General features: G+C 48.9%; 1 protein-coding gene across 1 annotated transcript; it reads right to left on the reverse strand.

Annotated features, from left to right (window-relative positions):
• Positions 1–4,704: 4,704 nt before the first annotated feature.
• On the reverse strand, positions 4,705–13,442 carry Mrpl21 (mitochondrial ribosomal protein L21). The gene is made up of 7 exons (XM_057779808.1): positions 13,310–13,442; positions 11,550–11,607; positions 10,173–10,258; positions 8,550–8,713; positions 7,233–7,285; positions 6,239–6,342; positions 4,705–4,913 (listed from the first exon to the last, which is right to left on the reverse strand). The coding sequence occupies exons 1-7, from the start codon at positions 13,407–13,409 to the stop codon at positions 4,849–4,851; spliced, it is 630 nt and encodes a 209-aa protein (XP_057635791.1). The 5' UTR covers positions 13,410–13,442; the 3' UTR covers positions 4,705–4,848.
• Positions 13,443–13,511: the final 69 nt, after the last annotated feature.

Genomic DNA, 13,511 nt, shown 5'->3' on the forward strand with positions numbered 1-13,511 from the left:
GAGCGTTGAGATTACTGATGTGCTGTCTTGCCAAGCTCTTTAAAAAAATTACATCCATCTATTTATCTACCTACTTATTTAGAGAGTGAGTGTGTGTGTGCATGTATGTGTGGTGGGCCCACATGTGACAGGGCATGTTTGTGGAGGTCAGCAAACAACCTGGGGAAATCAATTCTCTCTCTCTCTACTATGTGGGTCCTGGGGATAAAACTCAGGTTGTTGGGGGCAGTACCTAACTTTTCATGTAGATGTTGGAGATGTATCATGTAGATGATGTTCAATCAGACCCTTATGGTTGTATGACAGGCAGGGTACTAAGCAAGCCATCTCCCTAGCCCCATGCTTTTACTTTAAAAGGACACAATGACCTTTGCTCAGAAATCATTTCCTGAGACAATGTGGTAAGCTGCTGCCAGCTGTTAGCATTCACCAGCAGCTTGGTCAGAGGTGCCCATACCTGTGTTCTTGGATCTCCAGGACCCCAGTGGAGAACTGTCTCCCTGAAGCCATCACCTGGATGGGAGAGGAGGAAGCCGACATATTGCCAAGTCATCTATGCCTCTGCACCATCTCCCATCTCTGCACTTGGAGCTGCTGAGCCATCAAGATACAGGGTGGGGCTTATCCAGGATGTGTGTCAAAGGGCATGGCACCTTCTAATGTCCTGTTATCTTGAGGAGCTGCTGTAGGCCTGGGGTGTGGGCACAGTACCTGCTGTTGTGAGCTCGGTCCCCAGAACCACACGTAAAAGGAAAGCTGAGGCCCTGTGGCATCTGGGACAGACCCCTTGTGAGCCCTGTGGCCACTGTGAACCTGTATTGTCACAGTATAGTCCACACGGGGAGTGCTTTGAGAGCCAGGCCCAAGTGGGTGTCTATAAACATAGGCTAGAGTCTCTCCCAAAACTCTGGTTCACTAGCCTTGCCTGATACGACCTTCCTGAGGGTGACCTGGGACCTTCCAGACTGCCACATTTTACTGGAGAAGGTGTTCCAACTGTTCATGAGGGCTATATCTGGCTCACTGGTAGATTGAAATTGAGGATTGTTTTAATTCACTTTAATTATTTTTGAGATAGGTTGCTATGTAGACCAGGCTGATCTAGAACACACAACCCCATCTGCTTCTGCCTCCTGAGGACTGGTATTAAAGGCATATGCCACTATGTCTGGTTCTATTTATTTTGAGACAGGGTCTCTCATAGCCAGGATTGGCCTCAAATTTCCCATGGAGCCAAAGCTGGCTTAGAACTTCTGATCTTTTTGCTTCCACCGTCTAAGTACTAGGATTACAGGCTTATTTTTAAAATTATACATATTGGGACTAGAGAGGTAGTTTAGCAGTTAAGAGTGTTTACTGATCTCCAGGCGGTTGGGGGGGGGGGAAAGACAGGCAGACTCCTCGAGTTCAAGGCCAGCCTGGTCTTCAGAATGAGTTCCAGAATAGCTAGGGCTACACAGAGAAACCGTCTCAAAAAATGAGGAAAGAAAGTGTCTGTTGTTCTTGTGGAGGACCAGGGGTTGGTTCCCAACACCCACAGGACAATTCACAACTCCACTAACTCCAGGACAAAGGACTCATTGGCTTCCTCTGATCTCCTTCTCACAGATGGTACACAGAAACTCACATTTACATATAAATAAACAAATAAATAAAACCTTTAAATTCCATTTGACTTTGTTTGAAGCTCAGAGGAATTTGTCGGAGTCAGTGTCTAGGAAATTGAATTTAGGTTATCAGGGTTGGCGACAGGCCACTACCTGCTGAGCCATCCCACCAGTTTGCCGGAGGTTGTCTTAAAAATGGACAAACAAGCTGGTGAGATGGGGCCTTGTCATATGGACTCAGACACATCTGTCCAATCTCGGACACAGACACACTAGTAATAAAGTTAAAAACCACAAACCAAACAACAGTGCTGGGGATACAGCTCAGTTGGCAGAGTGCTTGCCTGGCACACAGGAAGCTCTGGGCTCCACCCCCAGCACTGCAGAAATGGTGTGTTCTTGTCCACGCTCACACCAGTGAGCCCAGTCATCCTGGCGGAGCAGCGGGGTTAGACAGCCTGGATCATTATCTGCTATGTATGGAGTCTGAGGCCAGGCTGACATAAAAACAAAACAATGAGCTGGGTAGTGGTGGTGCACGCCTTTAATTCCAGCACTCGGGAGGCCGGATGTGAGTTCAAGGCCAGCCTGGTCTACAGAGTAAGTTCCAGGGCAGGCAGAGCTGCACAGAGAAACCCTGTGTCAAAAAAAATTTTTTTAAAGGAAAAGTATAAACATGTACACGTCAAAGAATTATAGACTAGTGGTTCTCACCCTGTGGGTCTCAACCCCTTTGGGGTTTGAATGACACTTTCACAGGGGTCGCATATCAGAAATCCTGTGTATCAGACATTTATGATTCGTAATAGTAAAACTACAGTTATGAAGGAGCAATGAAATAATTTTATGGTTGGGGGGTCACCACAGCATGAGGAACTGTATTAAAGGGGTGCAGCATTAGGAAGGCTGAGAAGCACTGATACATGCTGGTAGAGCTCAGTGATGGTACTGAGCTAGCAGGAGGGGAGATGACTTCCTGGGTCCAGCATGAGCTATGAATTGCTGTGGAATAATCCTTTTGTACGTTGTGAAGAATTGTCACTTTGATTGGTTTAATAAAAAACTGATTGGCAGTAGCCAGGCAGAAGTATAGGCGGGATAACCCAACTGAGAATGCTGGGAAGAAGAAAGGTGGAGTCAGAGGCATTGCCAGCCAGACATAGAATGAGTTGGACACACTAGATGGGGTAGAGGTAAAAGCCACACAGCAGAATGCAGATTAAAAGAAATGGGCTGATTAAAGTTCTAAGAGCTAGCTAGTAATAAGCCTGAGCTATCGGCTGAGCATTTATAATTACTATCAAGCCTCTGTATTGGTTATGTGGGAACCGATGGGAGGGACAGGAACTTCCGCCTACAATGAATAGCAAGAGAAATCTTTTAAATGTTCTGGGACGGGCTGGAGCAACAGCTCAGTGGTTTAGAGCATATGTTGTTCTAGCAGTGGACCTGAGTTCAATTCTCAGCACCCATGTCTGGCAAACACACAAACTGCCTGCAACTCAAGCTCTAGCTGATCTGAAACCCCTTTGTCCTCCCCATATGCAGACAGACACATAAATAGTACAAGCAGCTGGGTTGGGGATGCTCAGTGGGTAAAGCACTTGCTGCACAAGCTGGAGACTCAAGTCCAGACCCCCAGAACCATGTATAAACCATGTCTGCGATCCTAGTACACCTACAGAAAAACAGAGACAGGGGTCTCCATGGGTTCTATGGCCAGCCGGCCTGGCTTACATAATAGTGGAGAAACTGTCTTGAAAGAAGTGCAATGTAGGTCAGAGTCCTGAAAGAAGTTGTTCTCCGTGGCACACGTGCAACCTGGTCCCCCAACAGAGGGACAGACAGGAAAGAGGAGATTGATCCAAGTTACAGGCTCCCTCGCTTCAGGCTTCTAACAGAGCTGGCCAGTGGGGCGCCACCCCGCTGCACACAGGAGATGCAGAGGAACCTGGCCAGTGGCTGTACAGGAGTTGTCTCCCACCCCAATCCAAACGCGCACCCTGGGAATGGTGGTGCGCACACGTAAACTCAGCACTGAGAAGGCTGAGACAGAGGATCGCTTCAAGTTCAGGGTCAGCCTGGGCTACATAGAGTGATACTGTGACTCAAAAACAACTCTGAGGGTGATTCCTTATGGCAGCTAGGAAAATCATTGAGATTTGAACACAGGCTGCATCAGTGGAAGACTGGCAGGTCCTGTGAACGGCCTGCAGCGCCTCCCTGATTCCAGGGTTCTGGTTGTGATCCTCTGAGCCCAAGGGACCTTCCTGGTGGTCCTTCCCAAGATGGGCCTGACTCACAGGGTCACAGCTCTGTAGCCAAATCTTCCCAGGATCAGAGCTCCCCTCTGTCCCATCCTTACTGTCACTGTCTCCAGAGAGCAATGTGCCCTCCTCCATCCTGGGGCTGCTGAACACCGACCCTGTATTGTGACCTCTACCTGATGGAGCAATGGAGGCAAAAGGAGAGCCGTTGACGCTCGGTATCGATCACCTAGCCACTTGTAGCTTTCCATCCTGGAGCAGCTTCTTTCCTTCCAAGACAGGGTCAGGTAGCTGAGACTGGACCGGGACTATACAGCTAAGGATGACCTTGAATTTGGGATCTTCCTGCCTCAGCCTCTGAGAGCTGGGGATGGAACCCAGAGCTTCCTGCACACTAGGGAAGTGGCCTGCCACCTGAGCCACATACCCAATCCCAGCTGCTAACCCATTCCTGGTCTTGCCCTCTTTCCCAGGAATCAGTACCCCCTCTGCTAAGAATACCATTCTTTTTCTTTTTTTGGATTTTCAAGACAGGGTTTCTCTGTAGCTTTTTGGTTCCTGTCCTGGAACTAGCTCTTGTAGACCAGGCTGGCCTCGAACTCACAGAGATCCGCCTGCCTCTGCCTCCTGATTAAAGTGCTGGGATTAAAGGCGTGTGCCACCACCGCCCGGCAAGAATACCATTCTTGTCTGTTCAGGTAGCCAGCTTGGCCAGGGCTGTAGTGAAGGCTGGTCAGTCATTTTCTCCAGGCTTGCTGCTATGGCTTAGGATGATGGCCGTTCAAACACGGTGGATGTCCACCAATAATCAGGCACGAACTGGCTCAGTTTCCTACAAAATACTTTATTTGTTTTTATTATCAGACAGGGTCTTGTGTAGCTCAGCCTGCTCTGGAACCTGTGATTTCCCTGCCTCAGCATCCTGAGTGCAGACCTGAGGTTATTTTCATGCTTCTTAGATATCCGCTCTGTGGTCACAGCAAACGCGGTGCAATCTCTATGGTGTTAATCCGGAGGATGGTCTGTGGGTTCACGATGACTGAAAAAGAGAACCTTGTCACAGGCTGGGCCTCATCTCCTTCACAGACAGTCTGTCCCAGCTCACTCCAACAGTGCATGCTGCCTGCCTCCTGGCCATGTCCCCTCCCCCAGTCTTTATCTGATGTGTACTGACCATCTCACTCACCCCAGGGGCTCCACCTACAGTTGCAGATGCTGGAACCCCAGCAGCCTAAGGTCTAGCTAGGGTCTGCTCCTCTAGCTGCACTGGCCTTAAAGCTTTGAGGGAACTCACTCTGAGGGCCAGGGATGGGCAAGGCTGGCTCCCTCTTTACACAGACTATGGCGTTCCTGACTGGGCGGATACACGAGATAACATCCCACTGCCTAGGACAGCTTCGCATCTGCCACTCTTACTATTTTGGGGGTGATGTAGGGAGGAAGCTGATTAAAAAAATTTTTATTATTGCGTTTATTGTGTATGTGCATGCAGGTTGCCACTGTGTGTGTGCGTGTGTAAGTCTACATGTGTAAAATCTTTTCTTCCTATGTGGGTTCTGGGGTTGGCAAGTGTCTTTAGTTGCAAGCCATCTCACTGGTCCTGGGCTTGGTTTGAGACAGGACCTTGCTGTGTTGCCCAGGCTGGCTGGGCACTCTGCCTCAGCCTCCTTAGTGCTGGGAACCCAGGTTGAGCACTGTGTCTGGTCCATAACCTCTGCTATGCCACCCTACAGACAGACTCTGCAGCCACTCTGATCCTGGGCCCTGCCCTTGGGGCACCTCTGCCTGGCAGGGATTGGTGTTCTGTGTCCCTCTATCTATCATGCTTTGAGAACAATATCAAATGTCTACATGAGATCAAAGCAGGTAACAGGATGGGTCACACCATTAGAGCCTAATAACCAGGCGCTCCCTCAGGGAAGAGGGGCAGTGGCATCTGCACTGAGGGTTCCCTGTGCTTCCCCTCAGGAACTCCCCTTACTCCAGAAAAGAGAGAATGACTGGAGGGCAAGAGACGCTGGGCTCCCTCCTGCCCTACACGGTTTAACTGGCCTCAGCTCCACACACCTAAGCCCACTGTGCCATGAGTGTCAACTATACCCGGCGCATGTGGGAGCTGCTTCCGGTTTTCCAAAACCACCCAAAATACCACTGCTGTTCCCCAGTGTCTCAAGGTAGGTGCCATACTGGGTTCATAGCTGCTCTGTTGCATTGGGGGTAATGTGAGTAGTACTGGGGTCCTCACCCCGCAAACACTGGCATGACATCACCTTGGCTTTGCCCAGTTACCTGGCAGGGAACACAGGCTACAACCACTTGTGCTGGGAGCACAGGGCCCCAACACACTCACTGTCCTGTACTTACTTTTTTTCTTCCTGAAGTTTTTCCTTTTCCTAAATTTCATGTTGATTCTGGGCCATGATTCTGTCTTTTCAATGACTGTGGCTTCAACACGCACGAGATCCTTTCTAGAAAAGAGGAAGGAAAGGACAACTGGGCAGTGGTCGGAGAATGCCCCTCCTGGGCAGCGTCAGCCTTACTGGCACCCTGGTGGAGCCCAGAGAACTCCTGGTTCTGCAAAGGTCTCATGCAGCCCAGACCGACCTTGAACTCCCCTTACATCCAGGGAGTGACTCTGACTTTCTGATCCTCCTGCCTCTGCTTCCTGTGCAGGGACAGCAGACATGTGTGCTACATCTGGTTTGTTCACTGTAAACATCATGAAAATAGTAAGAAAGCATAATGAAGAGTATTTAAAAAATCTTTTGGTCAGGTATGGCCTCCCACTACTTGGGAGGCAGAGGCAGGAGGATGGCCACAAATTCAAGGTCAGTTTAGTATACATTGTGAGTTCCAGTCTAACCAGGGCTACACAGTTAAACTCAAAAAGACAACAAAGAAAACTTTATTTTGTTTTTTTAAATTTTGTTTGTGGTGCTGAGACATAAACCCAGGGTCTCAAGCTTAACAGGCAGGCACTCTCCCCTTGAGCTGAACCACAAACCCTTCGGACAATATGAAAGACTACATGGCTGCCGGCTATGGTGGCGCAGGCTTTAATCTCACAGCCGTGAGGTAGAGGCAGGTGCATCTCTGTGAAAGAGACTTCCAGAACAGCCAGAGCGGGCACAGAGAAAGACCCTATCTTGACAAACCAAAATAAAATAAATGAAAGAGAAGCTGCACTGTGATGGACGGCTGGACGCCTCTGGGTCAGCAAGCACCCTCCAGAATGGAACAGGATATTGCATTAGCTCTCACAGTGATGTGCAGTAAGCCCCACCGGGCCCCACCACACTGTGTCCAGTCTGTCAATCGGCCAGGCCCTGCCCAAGCCCAGCGTTTAGCAGCTCATTACCCGAGGAGTGGCTTGCCGAGGAGTGTGAAGTTGTCTGACCCGACCAGCAGAACCTGATAGGATAAAATATAGCATGTTTAATGATGGCTCCTCACCAAGGTCACAGAAACCAGAGGGAGCAGGGAGTGAGTGATGCCCACAGGCTGAAACTGGATAGGGAACTGAAAACACAGAGAGGCCCAGGGCCCACAATGCAGGGAGATAAATGACCTCTGCAAGCTGATCTCTGACCCCACCACCCCTGGAGAGGTGGATGCTAGAGGATCAGGAGTAGTCTTGTCCTCACAGCAAGTTTGAGGCTAGCCTGAGATACAGGAGACCTTGTCTCAAATAAAAACTAAATGATCACACTAAGCTATTGGGGAATATGATTTTAATGTGTGTTACTTTTGTTTCTGCTGCATTTGTCTAACTCTGTGAAGCTGTGATTCATTGCCTGTCTAAAACACCTGCTGGTCTAATAAAGAGCTGAACGGCCAACAGCGAGGAGGAGCAAGGACAAGGCAGCGCTAGCAGGCAGAGAGGACAAACAGGATGAGAGGGTATAAATAGAAATGAGGAAGAGGAGGAGCAACAAGAGAACAAGGGAATGAGGACGGCAGGGGCCAGTTACCCAGCCAACCACAGAGTAAGACTGGAACACCTGATGGTCTAATACAGAGCTGAACGGCCTAATAGCAGGAGCAAGGTTAGGTGGGGTGGCAGGCAGAGAGCGTAGCTAGAAGGAGAAATCTGGAAGACAAGGAGGAGCAATGAGAGGACAAGGAGAGGACAGTAGGATGCTAGGGGCCAGCCAGCCACAGGGTAAGAGTGAAAGTGAGATATACAGAAGTAAGGAAAGGAAAAAGCCCAGAGACAAAGGGCAGTCGGGTTAATTTAAGTTAAAAAAAAAAAAAAAAAGCTGGCAATAAACAAGCCAAGCTAAGGTTGGGCATTTATAACTAAGAATAAGCCTCTGTGTGTGTTTATTTGGGAGCTGGGTGGCGGACCCCCAAAAGAGTAAAGAGTAAAACAACAACATTAAGAGGCTCTGGCTGCCATTGCTGCTGCCCACACAGCATCCTGCTGGAACTTCCCGGCCTCCCTGCAACAGCAGATGCTGGAAAGCTCGTTCTGAGCTCCAGTGGCGGTTTTACACTGGTGACTGAAATTCTATGGAGGCATGCTTGGCCTGCTCACCCTCCACCAGCCCTGGTTTCCCCTTTGCTCTGCCCCGCACTGATCCTATTCCCCATCCACCGTGACTGGACTCCTGTTTCTCAGCAATGCACACTTGGTGCCCGAGTCCCTGAATCCACCAAACAACTTGCACCTCACCTTCTCCAGCCGGATCCTCTCTCCACACTGGATGTCCAACTCGTTTTCAATTAGAATCAGGTCCTCGGAGGTCACCTTCCATTGGTGGCTGGCAAAGTGCACAACAGCAAAGAGCCGGCCGTACTGGCCCGTGGCGATCAGCTCATTCACCTTCCTCACAACCTCTGCAGGACAGCAGGTGGCAGTCATTCCCCGGACAGGCCCTGGCCATCCACTTGTGAGGGGTGCTCCCTGCAGTCCGTCAGCCCTGCTTACCCACCCAGTGGGCAGGTTCAGGGTTAGGCTGGTGCTCTCAAGAGTGTGGGCAGGAGTGCAGTTCTGGGGCAGAACCCTCACTTTGTTTTGCCTTTTTTTTTTTTTTTTTTTTAAATCAAGAACCGGTGGGCAAGCTGAACATGAATGGCACATGCCTATAATTCCAGTATTTGGGAGGCTGAAGCTGGAGGATTTTAGTGGTTTGAGTCTAGCCTGGGCTACACCCCAGGGTGACGGTGTATGCAGTCTGAGAAGTGAAAGGACAGTCCTGCAGCTAAGGAGCCAGAATTCTGTCTCTTTGAGCTGACAGCTCTCCCCACTTCATCTTCTCTGCTCCCATTATCACCCTCTGGCTCAAGTCACAGTCCCCTAGCCCTCAACTTTGCCATGAACAGCACCAATTGAGCACTGAGACCCAACCCTAGGCCAAGGGCTGGACACATAGGATGGACATGACAATTCCTGTCCTGGAGACAGGCTAAGGCCAGAAGCAGCTCCTCACATTACTGGTGAAGGCTCAACGAGGAAGAGCCTTCAGTGTCCTTGGCTCAACAGTCACAGAACTGGCCAAGCACAGATCAAAAATACTCAGAAAACAACAACAACAAAAACATCAAAACCAAACACATGCAGCCCTCTCCTGGTGGTGGTGCCCTGAACAGTGCTGTAGAGTGAGCACATAGGTCAGTGACAGACATGCTCCAGATAGGACAGGCAGGGCCTGCACAGGCTGCACACAAACACTTTGCTGTTCTACATCAGGGGGACATTCATGGATTCTGATAGCTGTGGAAAGTCCTCTCACCAAGTCCACAAGAGCCCTAGGCAGGACTGTATTTATCTTGAACAATATCTCAAACTATTTTAAATGCCAGAAGACTGTCCGCAACAATGGGCACTTCTAACTCTGGGAAATGCAGATGTGACTACAGCTGGCACAGCTGGGCTGCCTTTCCTGATACGTAGCCCAGGATGGACATAAACTTGTGATTCTGAGCGCTGGGATACCAGGTGTTCACCAACACATGACATAGTTGGAGACGGAGGTGTACCCACTCCCCACTCCCATCACGACTGCCTCACGCAGACGCCAGAGGACTATTTATCAAATGAGTGTGCACCTTAAATGTTGGGCTCACATGTGCTGTGGTTCAGAGCACTCAGGAACCCGCTATCTTGCTCCATGGCAATGGTTAACTCAGTGGCTCATGAGAGTGGACACTAGGTGCTACTCATTCATTTCCCTTTTTGTTCTGGCTTTTGAAATAGAGTATAGGCTGGCTTCGAACACTCAGTAATCCTCCTGCCTGGGTCTCCCAAGTGCAAGGACTATAAAGGCCATTCTGCCTGGCCCCTGCAAAGTCTTACCTGCGTGGTGTCTGGTCTCTTCAGCACGGTCTGGCAGAACCACTTCTTCCCAGGGTGGTGAACTCAGGGAGGTCTTAGGAATGTTTCTGCAAAGCCATTTCATAAACTCACATCACACACACATGAAAGGCAGCTTCAAGTGCCCAAGAAACAGTTGTGTGGTGTCAGAAGGGTGTGTGCGCACAAGCTGCTATGGAGGGGTAATGAGACCCAGAACACTAATGCTGGCTCTAGATCACTAACGCAGGAGTTCCAGCTGTTCTGTCCCCAGGGGAACGTGCAGACTTCAGACCTAAGCCTTGTCTGTCTGTGCTACTCACAACCACACAGAACAGTTCGGTGCCCATCTGTGCAATGAATGGACACTTTCCCACCATACCAGTTCTCAGAGTCTCTAGGAATATGAACTCCATGGTCTGTGGCCAGGCAGTGACCTTGGGGGACCGGGATTAGTTGGAAGGAGCTGTTCTCTAAAAGTCTCTGTTTGGGTGCCATTAGATTCAGTGGCTGTGCAGGACAGAGCCAGATGAAGAATACAGAAAGAGGGAGCTGGGAAAATGGAGTCTGGCAGGAGGGCTAGACCTGCCACAGGGGAACCGGAAGAAGAGCCGCTCAGTGAGATGCCACTTGGGGGTTCTTCATGTTTTTGGACTCTTTTGTAATTTGTCCTTCTAACAATCAAAGAAGCTTCTGCTGCTGAGAATATTCACATAGCAGGTTTCCTTACAGTTTTGGCCAAATCTTTATGTCAGATGCTGTTCTGGGAGTATGCATATATGTAACTTATGCATGCATGCATGTATTATTTGTTTGGGATCAAACTCTACGTGTGTGTGTGTAGGCACATTTGTGCTGGAGGTGGAACCCAAGGCCTCAACTATGTTGGACAAACATACTATCACTGAGCTCACTATAGTCCTCACAACCACATCAAAATGTACAGAATTTTTTCGCTGTTGTTTTTTTTAATTTTAAAGACAGGGTCTATTATGTAGCTCTGGCTGTTCTGGAACTTGCTATGTAGATCAGGTTGGTCTCAAACTCACAGAGATCCATCTGCCTCTGCCTCCAAAGTGCTGCGATTAAAAGCATGTGCTAACAGACTACCATTACACCCAGCCTCAAATTTAGAGAAGCATTTTGGTTTGTTTTCTTGTTTTATTTTTCACAGGGTTTTCCTATGTAGCCTTGGCTATTCTGGAACTTGCTCTGTAGACCAGGCTGGCCTAGAACCCATAGATCTGTCTGCCTTTGCCTCTTGAGTGCTGGGATTAAAGGCATGTGCCACTACTACCCGGCTTGAGAAGTTTTGACTTGAAAGTAACATTTCTACAGATGAATAGAAAACCCATCAAACCCACATATTGGTATTATTACCCTTGTTGATACAAAGTGCTCTGTGAATTGAACCTTCGAGAAGCAGACCAGAGGGAGGCTGTAAGAACAAGAGAAACATGGTGGGTAGTTACTGTGATGAAATACACAGATCTGTTGCTCATGTCTGGTCTGACCTACTGTATCACAACCTGCCTCTGAAAACGTCCAGGTGAGGACTGGTGATGGCTTGCTGGATAAAGTGCCTGCTATATAGTGAGGGAACCTGAGTTGGGATCACCAGCATTAAAATAAAAACCCAGGTACAGCACCACCTGCTTGTTATCCCAGCACTCAGGAGTAGAGACAAAAGGATCTTGGGGGCTTGTTGACTAATCAAGCTAGCCAAAAGAGTCAGCTCCAGGATTAGTGAGAAATCTTCAGAAATAAGGTGGGGAGGGGATGGAGAGATGGGTCAGTGGTTAAGAGCACTGGCTGCTCTTGGAGAGGACAAAGTTTAGTTCCTAGAACCTACATGGCAGCTCACAATCGGCTGTAACTCCAGTTCCAGGGGATCTGTGATAGAATCGGCCTGACTCCATCTTAGGCATGAAATCCAACTTATGGTCTTAATAATAAAATCTCAGAGTCAAATATAGGGAGAAGTAGAGTGGCCAGCCACTAAAGTTCTTACCTCTACCAATGCTCAGACCAAAGGGATGATCCTGTCTCTATAAATCCTCTCTACGAAACCTCAGACTGAATGCTGTCTCTCAGACTGAATCCTCAGACTGCATCAGTCTCCATGAATCCTCAGAAAGCACCTGAGCTTGTCTTCTTCCACCTTATACTCCTCTCTCCACTTGGCCATATCACTCCTGTGCTGGGATTAAAGGCATGGGATCCCAAGTGCTGAGTTCACCTTTGTGTGAGCTCTATTTCTCTTTTAGACAGGTTTAATCTATAAGAACCCTTATCTCACCCATGCCTGAACGCTGACCTCTTGAACCCTGCCTTGGGGAAAGCAGCCGTGTGCATGAATAAAAAAGTTTGCTTTAATTAATTTGTCCATGATGATCTGGGTTAGTAGTTTTTCTCCTCAAATCTATGGGATTAATATCTGATCTCTTTTAGACTCCAAAAACACCTTTACTAAAATGCATCTATAAGACACCCCCCACAAAAATAAACATCAAAATAAGTCTTTTTTTTTTTTTAAAAAAAAAAAAAAAGGTAGAAGACAAACAGTGGCCACCTCACATTGTCATCCAGTCTCCACAATGGTATGTGCAGCCACTTGCACACATACATGCACACAACACATACTCAAAGCAAAAAGCATGGCCAACAAAATTAAAGCCACACCACTTAGGTACTAGTTCTGTTTCAAGATGGTTCATCCATGGTCTAAGACACCAACATCAAAACCACTCACTCCTTCCTTCAACGTCATTTTTTCAGATCCGAGGGTGGCTAGCAGCCCGAGGACAAATGTCCACGTTCAGGCATCAAAAACCTCCATATATAGCGGCTTCTGAATCTCTTCTCTCTTAAGTCCCCTCTATATGACCCTGGGTGGTACTTCTCTGAGCCTGTTTGTATCTTTGTAATATAAGATCTACACACAAGCTTAATAGCGTTTTTCTTATTAAACAACGAACTGAAGCAATCGCGTTCTCATCCCAATACTCCAAATCCGGTGCACTATTAACCACGCACGCAACCAACACACACCTGGCACCAAGGCGGACTCAGACACACGTGCGGCAGACGGCGGGCGCACCGCTTCTGTTTTCTCCCTCCCCAGGACTCCCTGGTCTCACCAGCTCCGGGTCCCGAGGGTGCCAGGATGCTGCGGCTACATACAGACACCAGCCGCCCGAAAGCTCCTGGTAACGCCGCGGCCACTATGGACGCCACCATTTTCCCACAGTCCCAACCGGAAGCGGAAGTCGCACGAACTCGTGCGCCGACTCACTACCCCGGTGGGGAACACCTGTAAGAGGGGAACACGGGTCCTATTGG

This window comes from Chionomys nivalis, chromosome 8, assembly GCF_950005125.1.
Source record: "Chionomys nivalis chromosome 8, mChiNiv1.1, whole genome shotgun sequence".
Lineage (NCBI taxonomy): Eukaryota > Metazoa > Chordata > Mammalia > Rodentia > Cricetidae > Chionomys > Chionomys nivalis.

Coding starts and splice junctions, on each gene's coding strand:
- Mrpl21 (XM_057779808.1), bottom strand. CDS start 13,409: ATGGTGGCGTCCATAGTGGCCGCGGCGTTACCAGGAGCTTTCGGGCGG. Junction 7,286..8,549: donor AGAGGATCCGGCTGGAGAAG/GTGAGGTGCAAG, acceptor TTATCCTATCAG/GTTCTGCTGGTCGGGTCAGA. Junction 6,343..7,232: donor CTCGGCAAGCCACTCCTCGG/GTAATGAGCTGC, acceptor CCTCTTTTCTAG/AAAGGATCTCGTGCGTGTTG.